The following is a 13,830-nucleotide window of genomic DNA, read 5'->3' on the forward strand; positions in this document are numbered from 1 at the left end:
GAGGCTGAGACTGGGGGGAGGCGAGAGGGAGGCTGAGACTGGGGGAGGCGGGAGGGAGGCTGAGGCTGAGACTGGGGGAGGCGGGAGGGAGGCTGAGACTGGGGGAGGCGGGAGGGAGGCTGAGGCTGAGACTAGGGGGAGGCTGAGGCGGAGACTGGGGCAGGCTGAGGCTGGGGGGAGTCAGAGGCTGAGACTGGGGAAGAGAGGCTGATGCTAAGGGAAGATAGAGGCTGATACTTGGGGAGGCTGGGGGAGAGAGGCTGATGCTAGGGAAGAAAAAAAAAACACCAAAAGTCAGCCTTGGTATAATATGAATATTGTGGGAATTAAATATAGTAAGGTGGTCTCCTAGCACAAGGAAAACATGTCACCACCCACTTATTCATAAATATAATGGATATTCTGATCTATGAAGACATACAAACCAACTCACAAAAAGATCAGATAACAAGAGTGGTATAAGAAAGAATCTTTATTTAAGAGTAAAAATGTACAAAGAAGAAAAGAGGGGGTGTAGTACGCCCCCCCTCCCTGACGAAGGCTATCGCTGAAACGCGCGTCGGATGGGACTTGGCGCGATTCCAGCTGTGAGTATGCGTGTTTATCTCTAATACTTGGTTGCCACAACATGATGCCTTCTTTGTATCACTTTGTCTTGGGATTCCGCCTGAATATCATTCAGTAATATATGCTGGCTTTCCTTCTATTCTCTATAAGGTTTTCATTGTGGCTCCCTTATAACGTTGCACACACTTTTTTTGCTCCCAGCTGCTCTGGTATGCCATCTTATGTATCCTCCCTGTTACTACACCACCTCTTTTCTTCTTTGTACATTTTTACTCTTAAATAAAGATTCTTTCTTATACCACCCTTGTTATCTGATCTTTTTGTGAGTTGGTTTGATGCTAGGGAAGATAGAGGCTGATGCTGGGGGAGAGAGGGGCTAATGCTAGAGACAGAGGACAAGGGTTGAGGGATAGTGCAATGACAAAATCGATTGAGTGGGGGGAGTGTAAGGACTCAGAATAAGAGGGGGGCAGCATTGGGAGCTCATTATGGAGAAGGGGCAGCATGTGTGGGATCAGTATGGAGTGGAGCAATGTAGGGGAGTCAATATCAAGAGTGAAGTAGTGTGTGTGTAGGGGGGTGTCTCAGCATAAACGTTAGTGTGGTGGTCTTAGCATGAGTGGGGCAACATGGAGGTGTCATTATGGAAAAGAGGAAGGCAGCATCAGGAGCTCATGGAGAGGGGCAGCATGCATGGGACATTGTGAGGAGGGGGCAGCATGCATGGGACACTGTGAGGAGGGGGGCAGCATGCATGGGACACTGTGAGGAGGGGGCAGCATGCATGGGACACTGTGAGGAGGGGGCAGCATGCATGGGACACTGTGAGGAGGGGGCAGCATGCATGGGACACTGTGAGGAAGGGGCAGCATGCATGGGACATTGTGAGGAGGGGGCAGCATGCATGGGACATTGTGAGGAGGCGGCAGCATGCATGGGACACTGTGAGGAGGAGGCAGTATGCATGGGACATTGTGAGGAGGGGGCAGTATGCATGGGACATTGTGAGGGGGGGGCAGCATGCATGGGACATTGTGAGGAGGGGGCAGCATGCATGGGACATTGTGAGGAGGGGGCAGCATGCATGGGACATTGTGAGGAGGGGGCAGCATGCATGGGACATTGTGAGGAGGGGGCAGCATGCATGGGACACTGTGAGGAGGGGGCAGCATGCATGGGACACTGTGAGGAGGGGGCAGCATGCATGGGACATTGTGAGGAGGGGGCAGCATGCATGGGACATTGTGAGGAGGGGGCAGCATGCATGGGACATTGTGAGGAGGCAGCAGCATGCATGGGACACTGTGAGGAGGCAGTATGCATGGGACATTGTGAGGAGGGGGCAGTATGCATGGGACATTGTGAGGGGGGGCAGCATGCATGGGACATTGTGAGGAGGGGGCAGCATGCATGGGACATTGTGAGGAGGGGGCAGCATGCATGGGACATTGTGAGGAGGGGGCAGCATGCATGGGACATTGTGAGGGGGAAGCCTGCATGGGACATTGTGAGGAGGGAGCAGTATGCATGGGACATTGTGAGGATGGAGCAGTATGCATGGGACATTGTGAGGGGGAAGCATGCATGGGACATTGTGAGGAGGGGCAGCATGCATGGGACATTGTGACGAGGGGGCAGCATGCATGGGACATTGTGAGGAGGGGGCAGCATGCATGGGACATTGTGAGGATGGAGCAGTATGCATGGAACATTGTGAGGGGGAAGCATGCATGGGACATTGTAATTGTAAGGAGGGGGCAGCATGCATGGGACATTGTGAGGAGGGGGCAGCATGCATGGGACATTGTGAGGAGGGGAAAGCATGCATGGGACATTGTGAGGAGAGGGAAGCATGCATGGGACATTGTCCTCACATCATGCTGCTCCCTCCTCACAATGTACAGATCATATTTCATAATCGAGGAAGGTGTGGTAAGTATACAGTAGTTTATAAGTGAGGGCAGTGTGATGTTTTAGTTTATTAGGGGCAGTGTCACAGTATATAAGTGGGGACGGTGTGATGGGAATATTTTATACTTATGCTATTTTTTTGATGTGCCTGTGGTGATCCCCATGGGGGGGGGGCTTAGTGCCCTTCATTTCTCATTGACACTTTTTAAAGTGTTTTACAGAGTAGATCTTCCTTAAACAGATGTCGTGTGCGAAAACTCAGTTTTCGTTGTCACTAAGGGGCGCGACCACTTAAAGTGCCTAGGGCAGCACGAAGGCAAAATACAGCCCTGATAAACATCTAATACTGGAGGAGAAAACAAGACTGAACACATGGAGGTCACAGCCGTCTACACCTCATAGGGGAGATCTCCATCTACCTGAGGATCCTGTGGAGGAGGAGGAGGAGCGGGACATCTCTCTGGGGTCGTCCTCGTACTGGAGAGACCTGCAGGAGACACAGACAGGACGGACATCATTATTACATACAGATAATTATAGGCCGGGTGTATTCAGTCCTGTCTATTACCTGGTGATGTGCGGGGCTGGAGCTCCTCCATCATCACCTCCTTGTACCGCTCCTTGTGCCCTTCTAGATACTCCCACTCCTCCATGGAGAAATAGACGGTGACGTCCTGACACCTTATAGGAACCTGACAACACAATGATACAGCCATCACCCAGAATCCTCCAGTGCCGTCCTGTATAATGTCCCAGCATTCCCAGCAGTGTCACCTCTCCAGTCAGCAGCTCCAGCATCTTGTTGGTGAGTTCTAGGATCTTCTGGTCATTGATGTCCTCATGTATCCGGGGGTGAGGTGGAGGCCCCGGGATTGGGCTCAGGGTTCCTCCCCGTCCTTCAGACACAGAGGCCTGACAGCGATCACTAGAGGTCTTCACTACTGTGTAATCCTGAGTGTGGAGACCTTAATAATATCACTACAGACATTTCCAGAGTCCATCACCTCCCCGGTCATATCCTCTGTTATTCCCATAGATAATGATGTAATGTGATGACATCAGAGCCTCTCACCTCCCCGGTCATATCCTCTGTTATCCCCATAGATAATGATGTAATGTGATGACATCAGAGCCTCTCACCTTCCCGGTCATATCCTCTGTTATTCCCATAGATAATGATGTAATGTGATGACATCAGAGCCTCTCACCTCCCCGGTCATATCATCTGTTATTCCCATAGATAATGATGTAATGTGATGACATCAGAACCTCTCACCTTCCCGGTCATATCCTCTATTATTCCCATAGATAATGATGTAATGTGATGACATCAGAATCTCTCACCTCCCCGGTCATATCCTCTGTTATCCCCATAGATAATGATGTAATGTGATGACATCAGAGCCTCTCACCTCCCCGGTCATATCCTGTGTTATTCCCATAGATAATGATGTAATGTGATGACATCAGAACCTCTCACCTCCCCGGTCATATCCTCTGTTATTGCCATAGATAATGATGTAATGTGATGACATCAGAACCTCTCACCTCCCCGGTCATATCCTCTGTTATTGCCATAGATAATGATGTAATGTGATGACATCAGAACCTCTCACCTCCCCGGTCATAGCCTTGGTTATTCCCATAGATAATGATGTAATGTGATGACATCAGAACCTCTCACCTCTCCTGTAAGATGGAAGATTATCTCCAGACTCAGGTTTAATATCTTCTCCATAATTTGGTCTTTGTCCTTATTCATCTTTAATGGGTCAATCAGGAAAAATCTCCTATTTAGAAAAAGAAAACAAGAGAAAATCCTTTATTGTAAAGAGAATGAGATGATGTGAAAGAAAATCAACAAAAGTGAAAACCACAAAAAATTACTGAAAATAATGAGAAATTATCTGAGAAGATATAACAGTGCAGATGTCGTCTTCCCTCTTCTCTGCCAGCACCGACTGACCCCGATCTGAGGAGGAGACAGAGCAGCAGATCGGGCGACTCCAACACTTTCTCCTCTGGTCCTAAAATTGCTCGACTTTAACCCCTTCAGCCCCCAGCCTGTTTTCACCTTAAAGACCCGGCCATTTTTTGCAATTTTGACCAGTGTCACTTTGACAGGTTATAACTCTGGAACACTTCAACGGATCCTGGCGATTCTGAGATTGTTTTTTCGTGACATATTGTACTTCATGTCAGTGGTAAATTTAGGCCGATATGTTTTGCGTTTATTTGTGAAAATTTCGGAAATTTGGCAAAAATTTTGAAAATTTTGCAATTTTCAAAATTTGAAATTTTATGCCCATAAATCTGAGAGATATGTCACACAAAAAAGTTACTAAATAACATTTCCCACTTGTCTACTTTACACCAGCACAATTTTTGAAAAAAAAAAATTTCCGTTAGGAAGTTAGAAGGGTTCAAAGTTCATCACCAATTTCTCATTTTTCCAACAAAATTTACCCAAAAAAATTTTTTAGGTACCACATCACATTTGGAGTGATTTGAGAAACCTAGGCGACAGAAAATACCCAAAAGTGACCCAATTCTAAAATCTGCACCCCTCACTCTGCTCAAAACCACATCCAAGAAGTTTATTAACCCTTTAGGAGCTTCACAGCAACCAAAGCAATGTAGACGAAAAAATGAAAATTTTACTTTTTTAACACAAAAATGTTACTTTAGCCATAAAAATTAGTATTTTCACAAGGGTATCAGGAAAAATGCATCATAAAATGTATTGTGCATTTTCTCCTGAGTACGCAGATACCCCATATGTGGTGGAAATCAAATGTTTGGGCACATGGCAGGACTCGGAAGGCAAGGAGCGCCATTTGAATTTTTGAGTGCAAAATTAGCTGCACTCATTAGCGGACACCATGTCGGGTTTGAAGACTCCCTGAGGTGCCTAAACAATGGAGCTCCCCCATAAGTGACCCCATTTTGGAAACTAGAGCCCTCAAATATTTTTTCTAGATGTTTGATGTGCACTTTGAACCCCTGGGGGCTTCACAGAAGTTTATAACGTTGAGCCGTGAAAAGAAAAAAAATTTTTTTTACCACAAAACTGTTGCTTCAACCAGGTAGCTTTTTTTATCACAAGGGTATCAGGAAAAAATGTACCATAAAATGTATTGTGCATTTTCTCCTGAGTACGCAGATACCCCATATGTGGTGGTAATCAAATGTTTGGGCACACAGCAGGACTCGGAAGGCAAGGAGCGCCATTTGAATTTTTGAGTGCAAAATTAGCTGCACTCATTAGCGGACGCCATGTCGGGTTTGAAGACTCCCCGAGGTGCCTAAACAATGGAGCTCCCCCATAAGTGACCCCATTTTGGAAACTAGAGCCCTCAAATATTTTTTCTAGATGTTTGATGTGCACTTTGAACCCCTAGGGGCTTCACAGAAGTTTATAACGTTGAGCTGTGAAAAGAAAAAAATTTTTTTTACCACAAAACTGTTGCTTCAACCAGGTAGCTTTTTTTATCACAAGGGTATCAGGAAAAAATGCACCATAAAATGTATTGTGCATTTTCTCCTGAGTACGCAGATACTCCATATGTGGTGGTAATCAAATGTTTGGGCACACAGCAGGACTCGGAAGGCAAGGAGCGCCATTTGAATTTTTGAGTGCAAAATTAGCTGCACTCATTAGCGGACACCATGTCGGGTTTGAAGACTCCCTGAGGTGCCTAAACAATGGAGCTCCCCCACAAATGACCCCATTTTGGAAACTAGAGCCCTCAAATATTTTTTCTAGATGTTTGATGTGCACTTTGAACCCCTGGGGGCTTCACAGAAGTTTATAACGTTGAGCCGTGAAAAGAAAAAAATTTTTTTTTACCACAAAACTGTTGCTTCAACCAGGTAGCTTTTTTTATCACAAGGGTATCAGGAAAAAATGCACCATAAAATGTATTGTGCATTTTCTCCTGAGTACGCAGCTACCCCATATGTGGTGGAAATCAAATGTTTGGGCGCACGGCAGGACTCGGAAGGCAAGGAGCGCCATTTCACAGCAAAATTGGTTGGAATTATTAGCGGACGCCATGTTGCGTTTGGAGACCCCCCTGAAGTGCCTAAACAATGGAGCTCCCCCACAATTGACCCCATTTTGGAAACTAGACCCTCATGGAATTTATCTAGCTGTTTAGTGAGCACTTTGAACTCCTGGAGGCTTCACAAACGTTTGTAATGTTCAGCCGTGAAAATATTTTATTCTTTTTTTTTACCACAAAATTCTTTTTTCAAACAGGTAGCTTTTTTTTCCACAAGGGTATCAGGAAAAAATGCACCATAAAATGTATTGTGCAATTTCTATTGAGTACGACGATACCTCATATGTGGTGGAAATCAATTGTTTGGGCGTACGGCGGGGCTCAGAAGAGAAGGAGCGCCATTTCACAGTAAAATTGATTGGAATTATTAGCAGACGCCATGTTTCATTTGGAGACCCCCTGAGGTGCCTAAACAATGGAGCTCCCCCACATGTGATCCCATTTTGGAAACTAGACCCCCCCATACAAAAAAAATTAGTTTGGCGAAATAAAAAATACAGACATCAGTAAAAAAAAAAAAAAGAGCGCCTGCCACTAAGACCAGTGCCAAACGTGAGAGCAATGCACGAGTCTCGCATCGCATCATCCACTGCAGTCTGGAAGCGAGCAACTGCGCTGGATAATGCGATGCGAGAGAGCGGGGCGGCAGATGAGAAAGGGCGCAGCGGATGGAAGATGGGAAAGGGCGCAGCGGGTGGAGGAGCGGCAGAGGATGGGAAAGGGCGCAGCGGATGGATGATGGGAAATGGCGCAGCGGATGGATGGGAAATGGCGCAGCGGATGGAGGAGCGGCAGAGGATGGGGGGGGGGAGGTGAGATGGGGATACCTACCTTACAGGATGGATCTAGGCAGCAGGATCACAGCAGACAGAAGAGGCAGCAGATGAAGGAGGCAACAGATCGAGGAGGGTGAGAGGGGGCAGTAGATGGAAAATGGGAGAGAGCAGGCAGCAGATCGGGGAGGGGGGCAGAGTCTGATGGGAGAGAGAGATGGCACATGGAGAAGGGGGGGCCCCGGGGGGAGGGTGGCTTGCAGCACATGTAGGGGGAGGGTGGCTTGCAACACATGTAGGGGGAGGGTGGCTTGCAGCACATGTAGGGGGAGGGTGGCTTGCAGCATATGTGGGGGGAGGGTGGCTGGCTTGCAGCACATGTGGGGGGAGGGTGGCTGGCTTGCAGCACATGTAGGGGGAGGGTGGCTGGCTTGCAGCACATGTGGGGGGAGGGTGGCTTGCAGCACATGTGGGGGGAGGGTGGCTTGCAGCACATGCGGTGGAGCGGGAGCGGCGGCGGGGCGATCGGAGACAGCGGCGGGGACAGCGGTGCATCGGGAGCAGCAGCGGGGACAGCGGTGAAGCGGGAGCAGAGGCGGGGCGATCGGAGACAGCGGCGGGGACAGCGGTGAAGCGGGAGCAGCGGCGGGGCGATCGGAGACAGCGGCGGGGACAGCGGTGCATCGGGAGCAGCGGCGGGGACAGCGGTGAAGCGGGAGCAGCGGCGGGGCGATCGGAGACAGCGGCGGGGACAGCGGTGAAGCGGGAGCAGCGGCGGGGCGATCGGAGACAGCGGCGGGTACAGCGGTGCATCGGGAGCAGCGGCGGGGACAGCGGTGAAGCGGGAGCAGCGGCGGGGCGATCGGAGACAGCGGCGGGGACAGCGGTGAAGCGGGAGCAGCGGCGGGGACAGCGGTGAAGCGGGAGCAGCGGCGGGGCGATCGGAGACAGCGGCGGGGACAGCGGTGCATCGGGAGCAGCGGCGGGGACAGCGGTGAAGCGGGAGCAGCGCGGGGCGATCGGAGACAGCGGCGGGGACAGCGGTGAAGCGGGAGCAGCGGCGGGGCGATCGGAGACAGCAGCAGGGACAGCGGTGCATCGGGAGCAGCGGCGGGGACAGCGGTGAAGCGGGAGCAGCGGCGGGGCGATCGGAGACAGCGGCGGGGACAGCGGTGCATCGGGAGCAGCGGCGGGGACAGCGGTGAAGCAGGAGCAGCGGCGGGGCGATCGGAGACAGCGGCGGGGACAGCGGTGCATCGGGAGCAGCGGCGGGGACAGCAGTGGAGCGGGAGCATGGCGCCGGGGACAGCGGTGGATCAGGAGCGTGGCGCCGGGGACAGCGGTGGATCGGGAGCAGCGGCGGGGCGATCGGGGACAGGGGCGGGCGGCGGGGACAACAACTTACCGCTCTCCTCGGCTTCCAGGGACGGTCACAGGCCGCAGATCCACATTGATTGGAGAGAGCGGTCACAAGACCGGTCTCTCCAATCAGAGCTGGGGGCGGGTGAAGCATCGATCACCCAGCTCCAGCCAATGGCCAGTGCTACAGCAGCACTGATCAGGGCTGGATTTCAATGTTCCAGCCATTTTCAATGGCTGGAACATTACAGTGGCTGTAATTGGCTGAGCGGCGTTCGTCAGCCAATCACAGCCTCTGTAGGTTCGGGGAGGAGGTACCACCCTCCTGAGGTCAGGCAGAGGTCCCCTCCTTCCCGAATCTACCGTTTAATTAAACAAATTTCACTCCCCGGGGCTCCGGGACCGCGATTTCGCCATGACGTACTGAGTACGTCATGGGTCGTTTAGCACCATGACGTACTCAGTACGTCAAAGGTCGTTAAGGGGTTAAGGTAAGTAATTACAAACCGTCCAGACGGGAAACTTTACTACGCTCATCTATTACTGGGCAAAACAAGGAGGGAAGAAAACAGGGAATGTGGAGGATCCATTGGTCAGAACAGCACAGATAACCCGAATCTATGTCTATTGCAGAACTACAAGAATGATGGCTCAGTGGTTAGCACTGTATGGTGGCTCAGTGGTTAGCACCATACTCTTGCAGTGCGATCCTGGGTAAAAATCTCACCAAAGACAACATCTGCAAGAGGTTTATATGTGTTTGTATGGATTTCCTCCCACACTCCAGACAGATAGGGAATCTAGATTTTGAGCCGCTGTGTAGTGCGGGATTTGTTGCTCTCTCTCTCCCCCATGTGTAGTGCGGGATCTGTCGCTCTCTCTCCCCCCATGTGTAGTGCGGGGTCTGTCGCTCTCTCTCCCCCCATGTGTAGTGCGGGGTCTGTCGCTCTCTCTCTCCCTCATGTGTAGTGCGGGATCTGTCGCTCTCTCTCCCCCCATGTGTAGTGCGGGGTCTGTCGCTCTCTCTCCCCCATGTGTAGTACGGGGTCTGTCGCTCTCTCTCCTCCATGTGTAGTACGGGGTCTGTCGCTCTCTCTCTCCTCCATGTGTAGTGCGGGGTCTGTCGCTCTCTCTCTCCTCCATGTGTAGTGCGGGGTCTGTCGCTCTCTCTCTCCTCCATGTGTAGTGCGGGGTCTGTCGCTCTCTCTCCCCCATGTGTAGTGCGGGGTCTGTCGCTCTCTCTCCCCCATGTGTAGTGCGGGGTCTGTCGCTCTCTCTCCCCCATGTGTAGTGCGGGGTCTGTCGCTCTCTCTCTCCTACATGTGTAGTGCAGGGTCTGTCGCTCTCTCTCTCCCATGTGTAGTGTGGGGTTGTGGCGCCCTGGACTAGCCAGGTAGCCACATGAATAACATTCACACCCCCACCCCCGGACAGTAACACCAGAGTCAGACACAAAATCCTTGTAGCCTCCCTCCAGGGGCTCATGTCCACACTAGGTGGGGTGGAGCCAGGCGGTTGGCCCCACCCACTGAAGAGTTCACAGGCCTGGAGGTGAGAAAGGAGAGCAGTTTAGTTTTAGTGTTGAGCAGTGAAGGAAGCCATCGAAGCCAAAACACTACACAGGTGCAGGGAAAGACAGCCGCCATCACCTGTCCGGGGAGAGCAAAGACGCTGCAGTCGGCTGCGGGACCCGTCCATCCAGCCGTTTGGTTTACCGAAGACTTTGTGACTTTCTGCCTGAGTGAGTACACCAGCACCATCCGGCACCGCGCCGCGCTGTCCCTGCGACCCTGCACCTCCCCAGCTATCCAGCCTCCCCGTCTCACCACGGGGCCCCGGGACCACCAACCCCTACCCATGGAGGGGGAAAACAACATCCCAGCTGCTCCCCGCCATCGCTCCCGGGATCCATGTCACCAGCAGCGGTGGTGCCCATCTTCACCACAACGAGTGGGTGGCGTCACGGACTTAATCCCCAAACAAAACTATCCCTTTTCGCTCACGGGCGAGGAGCGCAGCTTGAGTGCCCGGATCCGGCCCACCGCTCGAGCCACCGAGCAGCAGCAGCAGCGCCAGACGCGAGCGTTTAGTGCGAGCGCAGCGCCCCGCCGCCCGCAACAAACTTGGCGTCACGAACAGGATTCTATCCCTCTACTTACCAGTAGAAGTGCGCCTTGTAGCCCCGCCGGCGGTGTTCGGCTGAAAAATTTCAGATTCCGCCTTCTTGGGCGCGAAGATTTTCCCGCTCGAGCACCTTCTCGAGCAGAGGAGGCACAAAAAGCAAAACCCCTCCCCTAAAGAGGGAGTGCCAAGAGAGTACCAAGGGGGGGGGGCGGAAACAAGATGTCTGCGCCCGACGAAGCCGCTGGAGGGTCGGCGGTCGCAGCCGCAGCGGCGCCCGTAACTGGAAATGGGCCAGCCTCTGCTCCGGTCGCAAGGGCAGGAGAGGCCGCGGCCCCCGCAGTCGCCCAGGTGATGCCGTTCTCCCTGCCCTATGTGCCCGGGGCTACCTGGCTACCGCAGTACGATGGGAAGCCTGATGCTTTGCAGGCCTTCCGGAAAAAGCTTAGCCCGGTCCTCGAGTTGTATCCCCTGACAGACAGGCAACGGGCAGCGGTAGTGCTAGGGCAGCTGACCGGCGCGGCTGAGCAGGAGACGGAGACCTGGACCGATGGGGACCGGGCCTCGGTGACTACCATTTTTGAAAAACTCCAAATTGCTTTCGAGACCCACACGGAAGCGGAGCTGCGGATGCAGTTTTATCAATGCCGGCAGTGGCCTACGGATAATATACGGGACTATGCCTTGCGCCTGCAAACAGTCCTCCGCACGCTGAAGCGGGTGGACACTATTAATGATGTGGACAGTAATAAGATGCTAGTGGAGCAATTTCTGCAGGGGCTGGGGTCCCCAGAAGACCGTAAGCAGCTACGGCTGTGGGCCCTAGAACACCCCAATGTGGACTTTTAAGTACTTAAGGAGCGGGCCATCAAGGCTCTGCAAGCCCCAGCCCCGGACGTCCCTGGGTTGGCCCCATGGCCGGCTGAAACGGCTCCCGTCTCGGTAGCCCCTCCTCTCCCGGCTTCTTCGGCCCCTGCAACACCTGGTGGGATGATGGAGGAGCTGGCTGCCCAGGTCCGCCGCATGGATGGAGACCTCGCCAAGATCCTCGCCGCACTCCAACCGCCGACCAAACCCAAGCCCCCGGGAAGGATCCAGCTTGCCGACAGTCCGGAGGACGTCCCTTGGATGCAGCGGAGAAGGTCCAATGACTCGCGGTATGGACCTCCTCTTTGTTACAGGTGCAGCAAGCCTGGCCACTATTTCCGGCAATGCCCGTTAAACGGGCAACCCCTGGGGCCAAGGGCCAATCCTCAGGAGTAGAACCCAGTGGCCCCCATGACTGGCGAGACCGGTATATTGGAGCTTGCCCTATCATCCCTCTGGCAGTGGACAGCATCCCGATCATGGCCCTCCTGGACACTGGATCACAGGTAACCACTATGCCATATACGTTGTATCAGCGGTATTGGGGGACTGATGAACTCGCACCCCCTGATGATAGCCTGACCCTTGTTGCGGCCAATGGACTTCCTCTGACCCAAGTGGGATACAAACAAGTGACCATGACCGTGGGATGTGCTGAACTGCAACACCAAGGGATGATTGGGGTAATGAATGAACCCAGTGACCATAACCCCAAGATAGTCCTAGGGACTAACGTGATGGAGCATTGTATGAGTGAGGTGCTGAGCCTGTTGCAGCAGTTGGCCGCCACAACAGGAGGAGGTCGACAGAGGGCTGTGCAGCGTGAGATCCGGGCCTTACTGTACCGGCAGCAAGTGAGTTCAACGGGTGGAGAGATTGGAGGGGTGAGAGTGATGGATGCGGCCCCCCTGGTGGTGCCACCCAGAAGTGAGATGATTTGGTGCAGGGCAGCAGTAGGTCCACAGGGACGCGACTACCCAGCGATGGTAGAGCCCACGCCCTCTGAGCATTGGCCCACGGTAATGGCAGCTAGAGGGGTGGTAGACGTCAAGAAGGGGAGAGTGCCTGTGAGGGTGTTGAATTGTGGAGAGGAATAAGTCAGACTTCCCCGGTACGCAACCCTTGCTAAACTGCTTACTCTAGATCCTCACACCATCCAAGAAGCCGTCCCCCCAGTCTCAGCGCCCCCTGCCAGTAGCCGTACACCCCCGAGCAGTTGGAAGAGTGGTGCCAAGAACTACATGTAGTGGTACCAAGAACTACATGTAGGCACTGATGTCACCCCCATACATATGAATATGAGCAGGTTTTCAGCAAACACTCACTAGATTTTGGGAGAATTAAAGGGGTTCAACACCATATCCCCACCGGCATGCACCCGCCCATTAAAGAAAGGTATAGACCCATTCCGCCAGCACACTACCAATGCGCCAAAGAGACATATTGAGGAACATGAAGGAGGCAGGGGTCATTCGGGATAGCTGTAGTCCCTGGGCAGCCCTACTGGTGCTGGTAAAGAAGAAGGATGGCACCATGGATTACCGGAAGATTAACCAAATAACGCATAAAGATGCCTATCCTCTACCCCGTATTGAAGAGTCGCTAGCCGCGCTGAGAACTGCTAACTTCTTCTCTACCCTTGACCTCACTAGCGGGTACTGGCAGATGGCAGTTGCGCCGGAGGACCGTGAGAAGACCGCCTTTGCTACGCCTATGGGACTCTGTGAGTTTAACAGCATGCCGTTCGGGCTGTGCAACGCCCCTGGAACCTTCCAACGGCTTATGGAGTGTTGCCTGGGACATCTGAACTTCGAAACCGTCTTGCTGTATCTAGATGATGTGATTGTATACTCCCAGACGTACGAGGCCCACCTGGAGCACCTGGCTGAAGTGTTCGCGTCCCTTGCCAAGTATGGGATGAAACTGAAGCCCTCCAAGTGCCACCTACTGAAGCCCAGGGTGCAGTACCTCGGACACGTGGTGGGTGCGGAAGGCGTCGCCCCAGATCCCGAAAAGATCACTGCCATTCAGGACTGGCCGAGGCCAACTACGGTGAGAGATGTGAGACAGTACCTAGGCCTGGTGGGCTACTACCGCCGCTTCATTAAGGGATACACGAAGACGGCTGCACCTATGCAAGATCTCCTCGTGGGACAGACCAAAGGTGG

General features: G+C 52.9%; 1 protein-coding gene across 1 annotated transcript in view; it reads right to left on the bottom strand.

Moving 5' to 3' along the window:
- Positions 1-4,264, bottom strand: part of LOC142259334 (uncharacterized) — a 527,893-nt gene extending 523,629 nt beyond the window's left edge. The window contains exons 1-2 of the mRNA XM_075331821.1: positions 4,163-4,264; positions 3,253-3,429 (exon numbers count right to left, since the gene is read on the bottom strand). Of these exons, the coding sequence (XP_075187936.1) occupies positions 3,253-3,429; positions 4,163-4,240 (255 nt within the window). The 5' untranslated portion in view covers positions 4,241-4,264. The remainder of the gene's footprint in view (positions 1-3,252; positions 3,430-4,162) is intronic.
- Between the last annotated feature and the right edge of the window lie 9,566 nt (positions 4,265-13,830).

The sequence above is a fragment of the Anomaloglossus baeobatrachus genome, chromosome 1 (assembly GCF_048569485.1).
Source record: "Anomaloglossus baeobatrachus isolate aAnoBae1 chromosome 1, aAnoBae1.hap1, whole genome shotgun sequence".
NCBI classification, from domain to species: Eukaryota; Metazoa; Chordata; class Amphibia; order Anura; family Aromobatidae; genus Anomaloglossus; species Anomaloglossus baeobatrachus.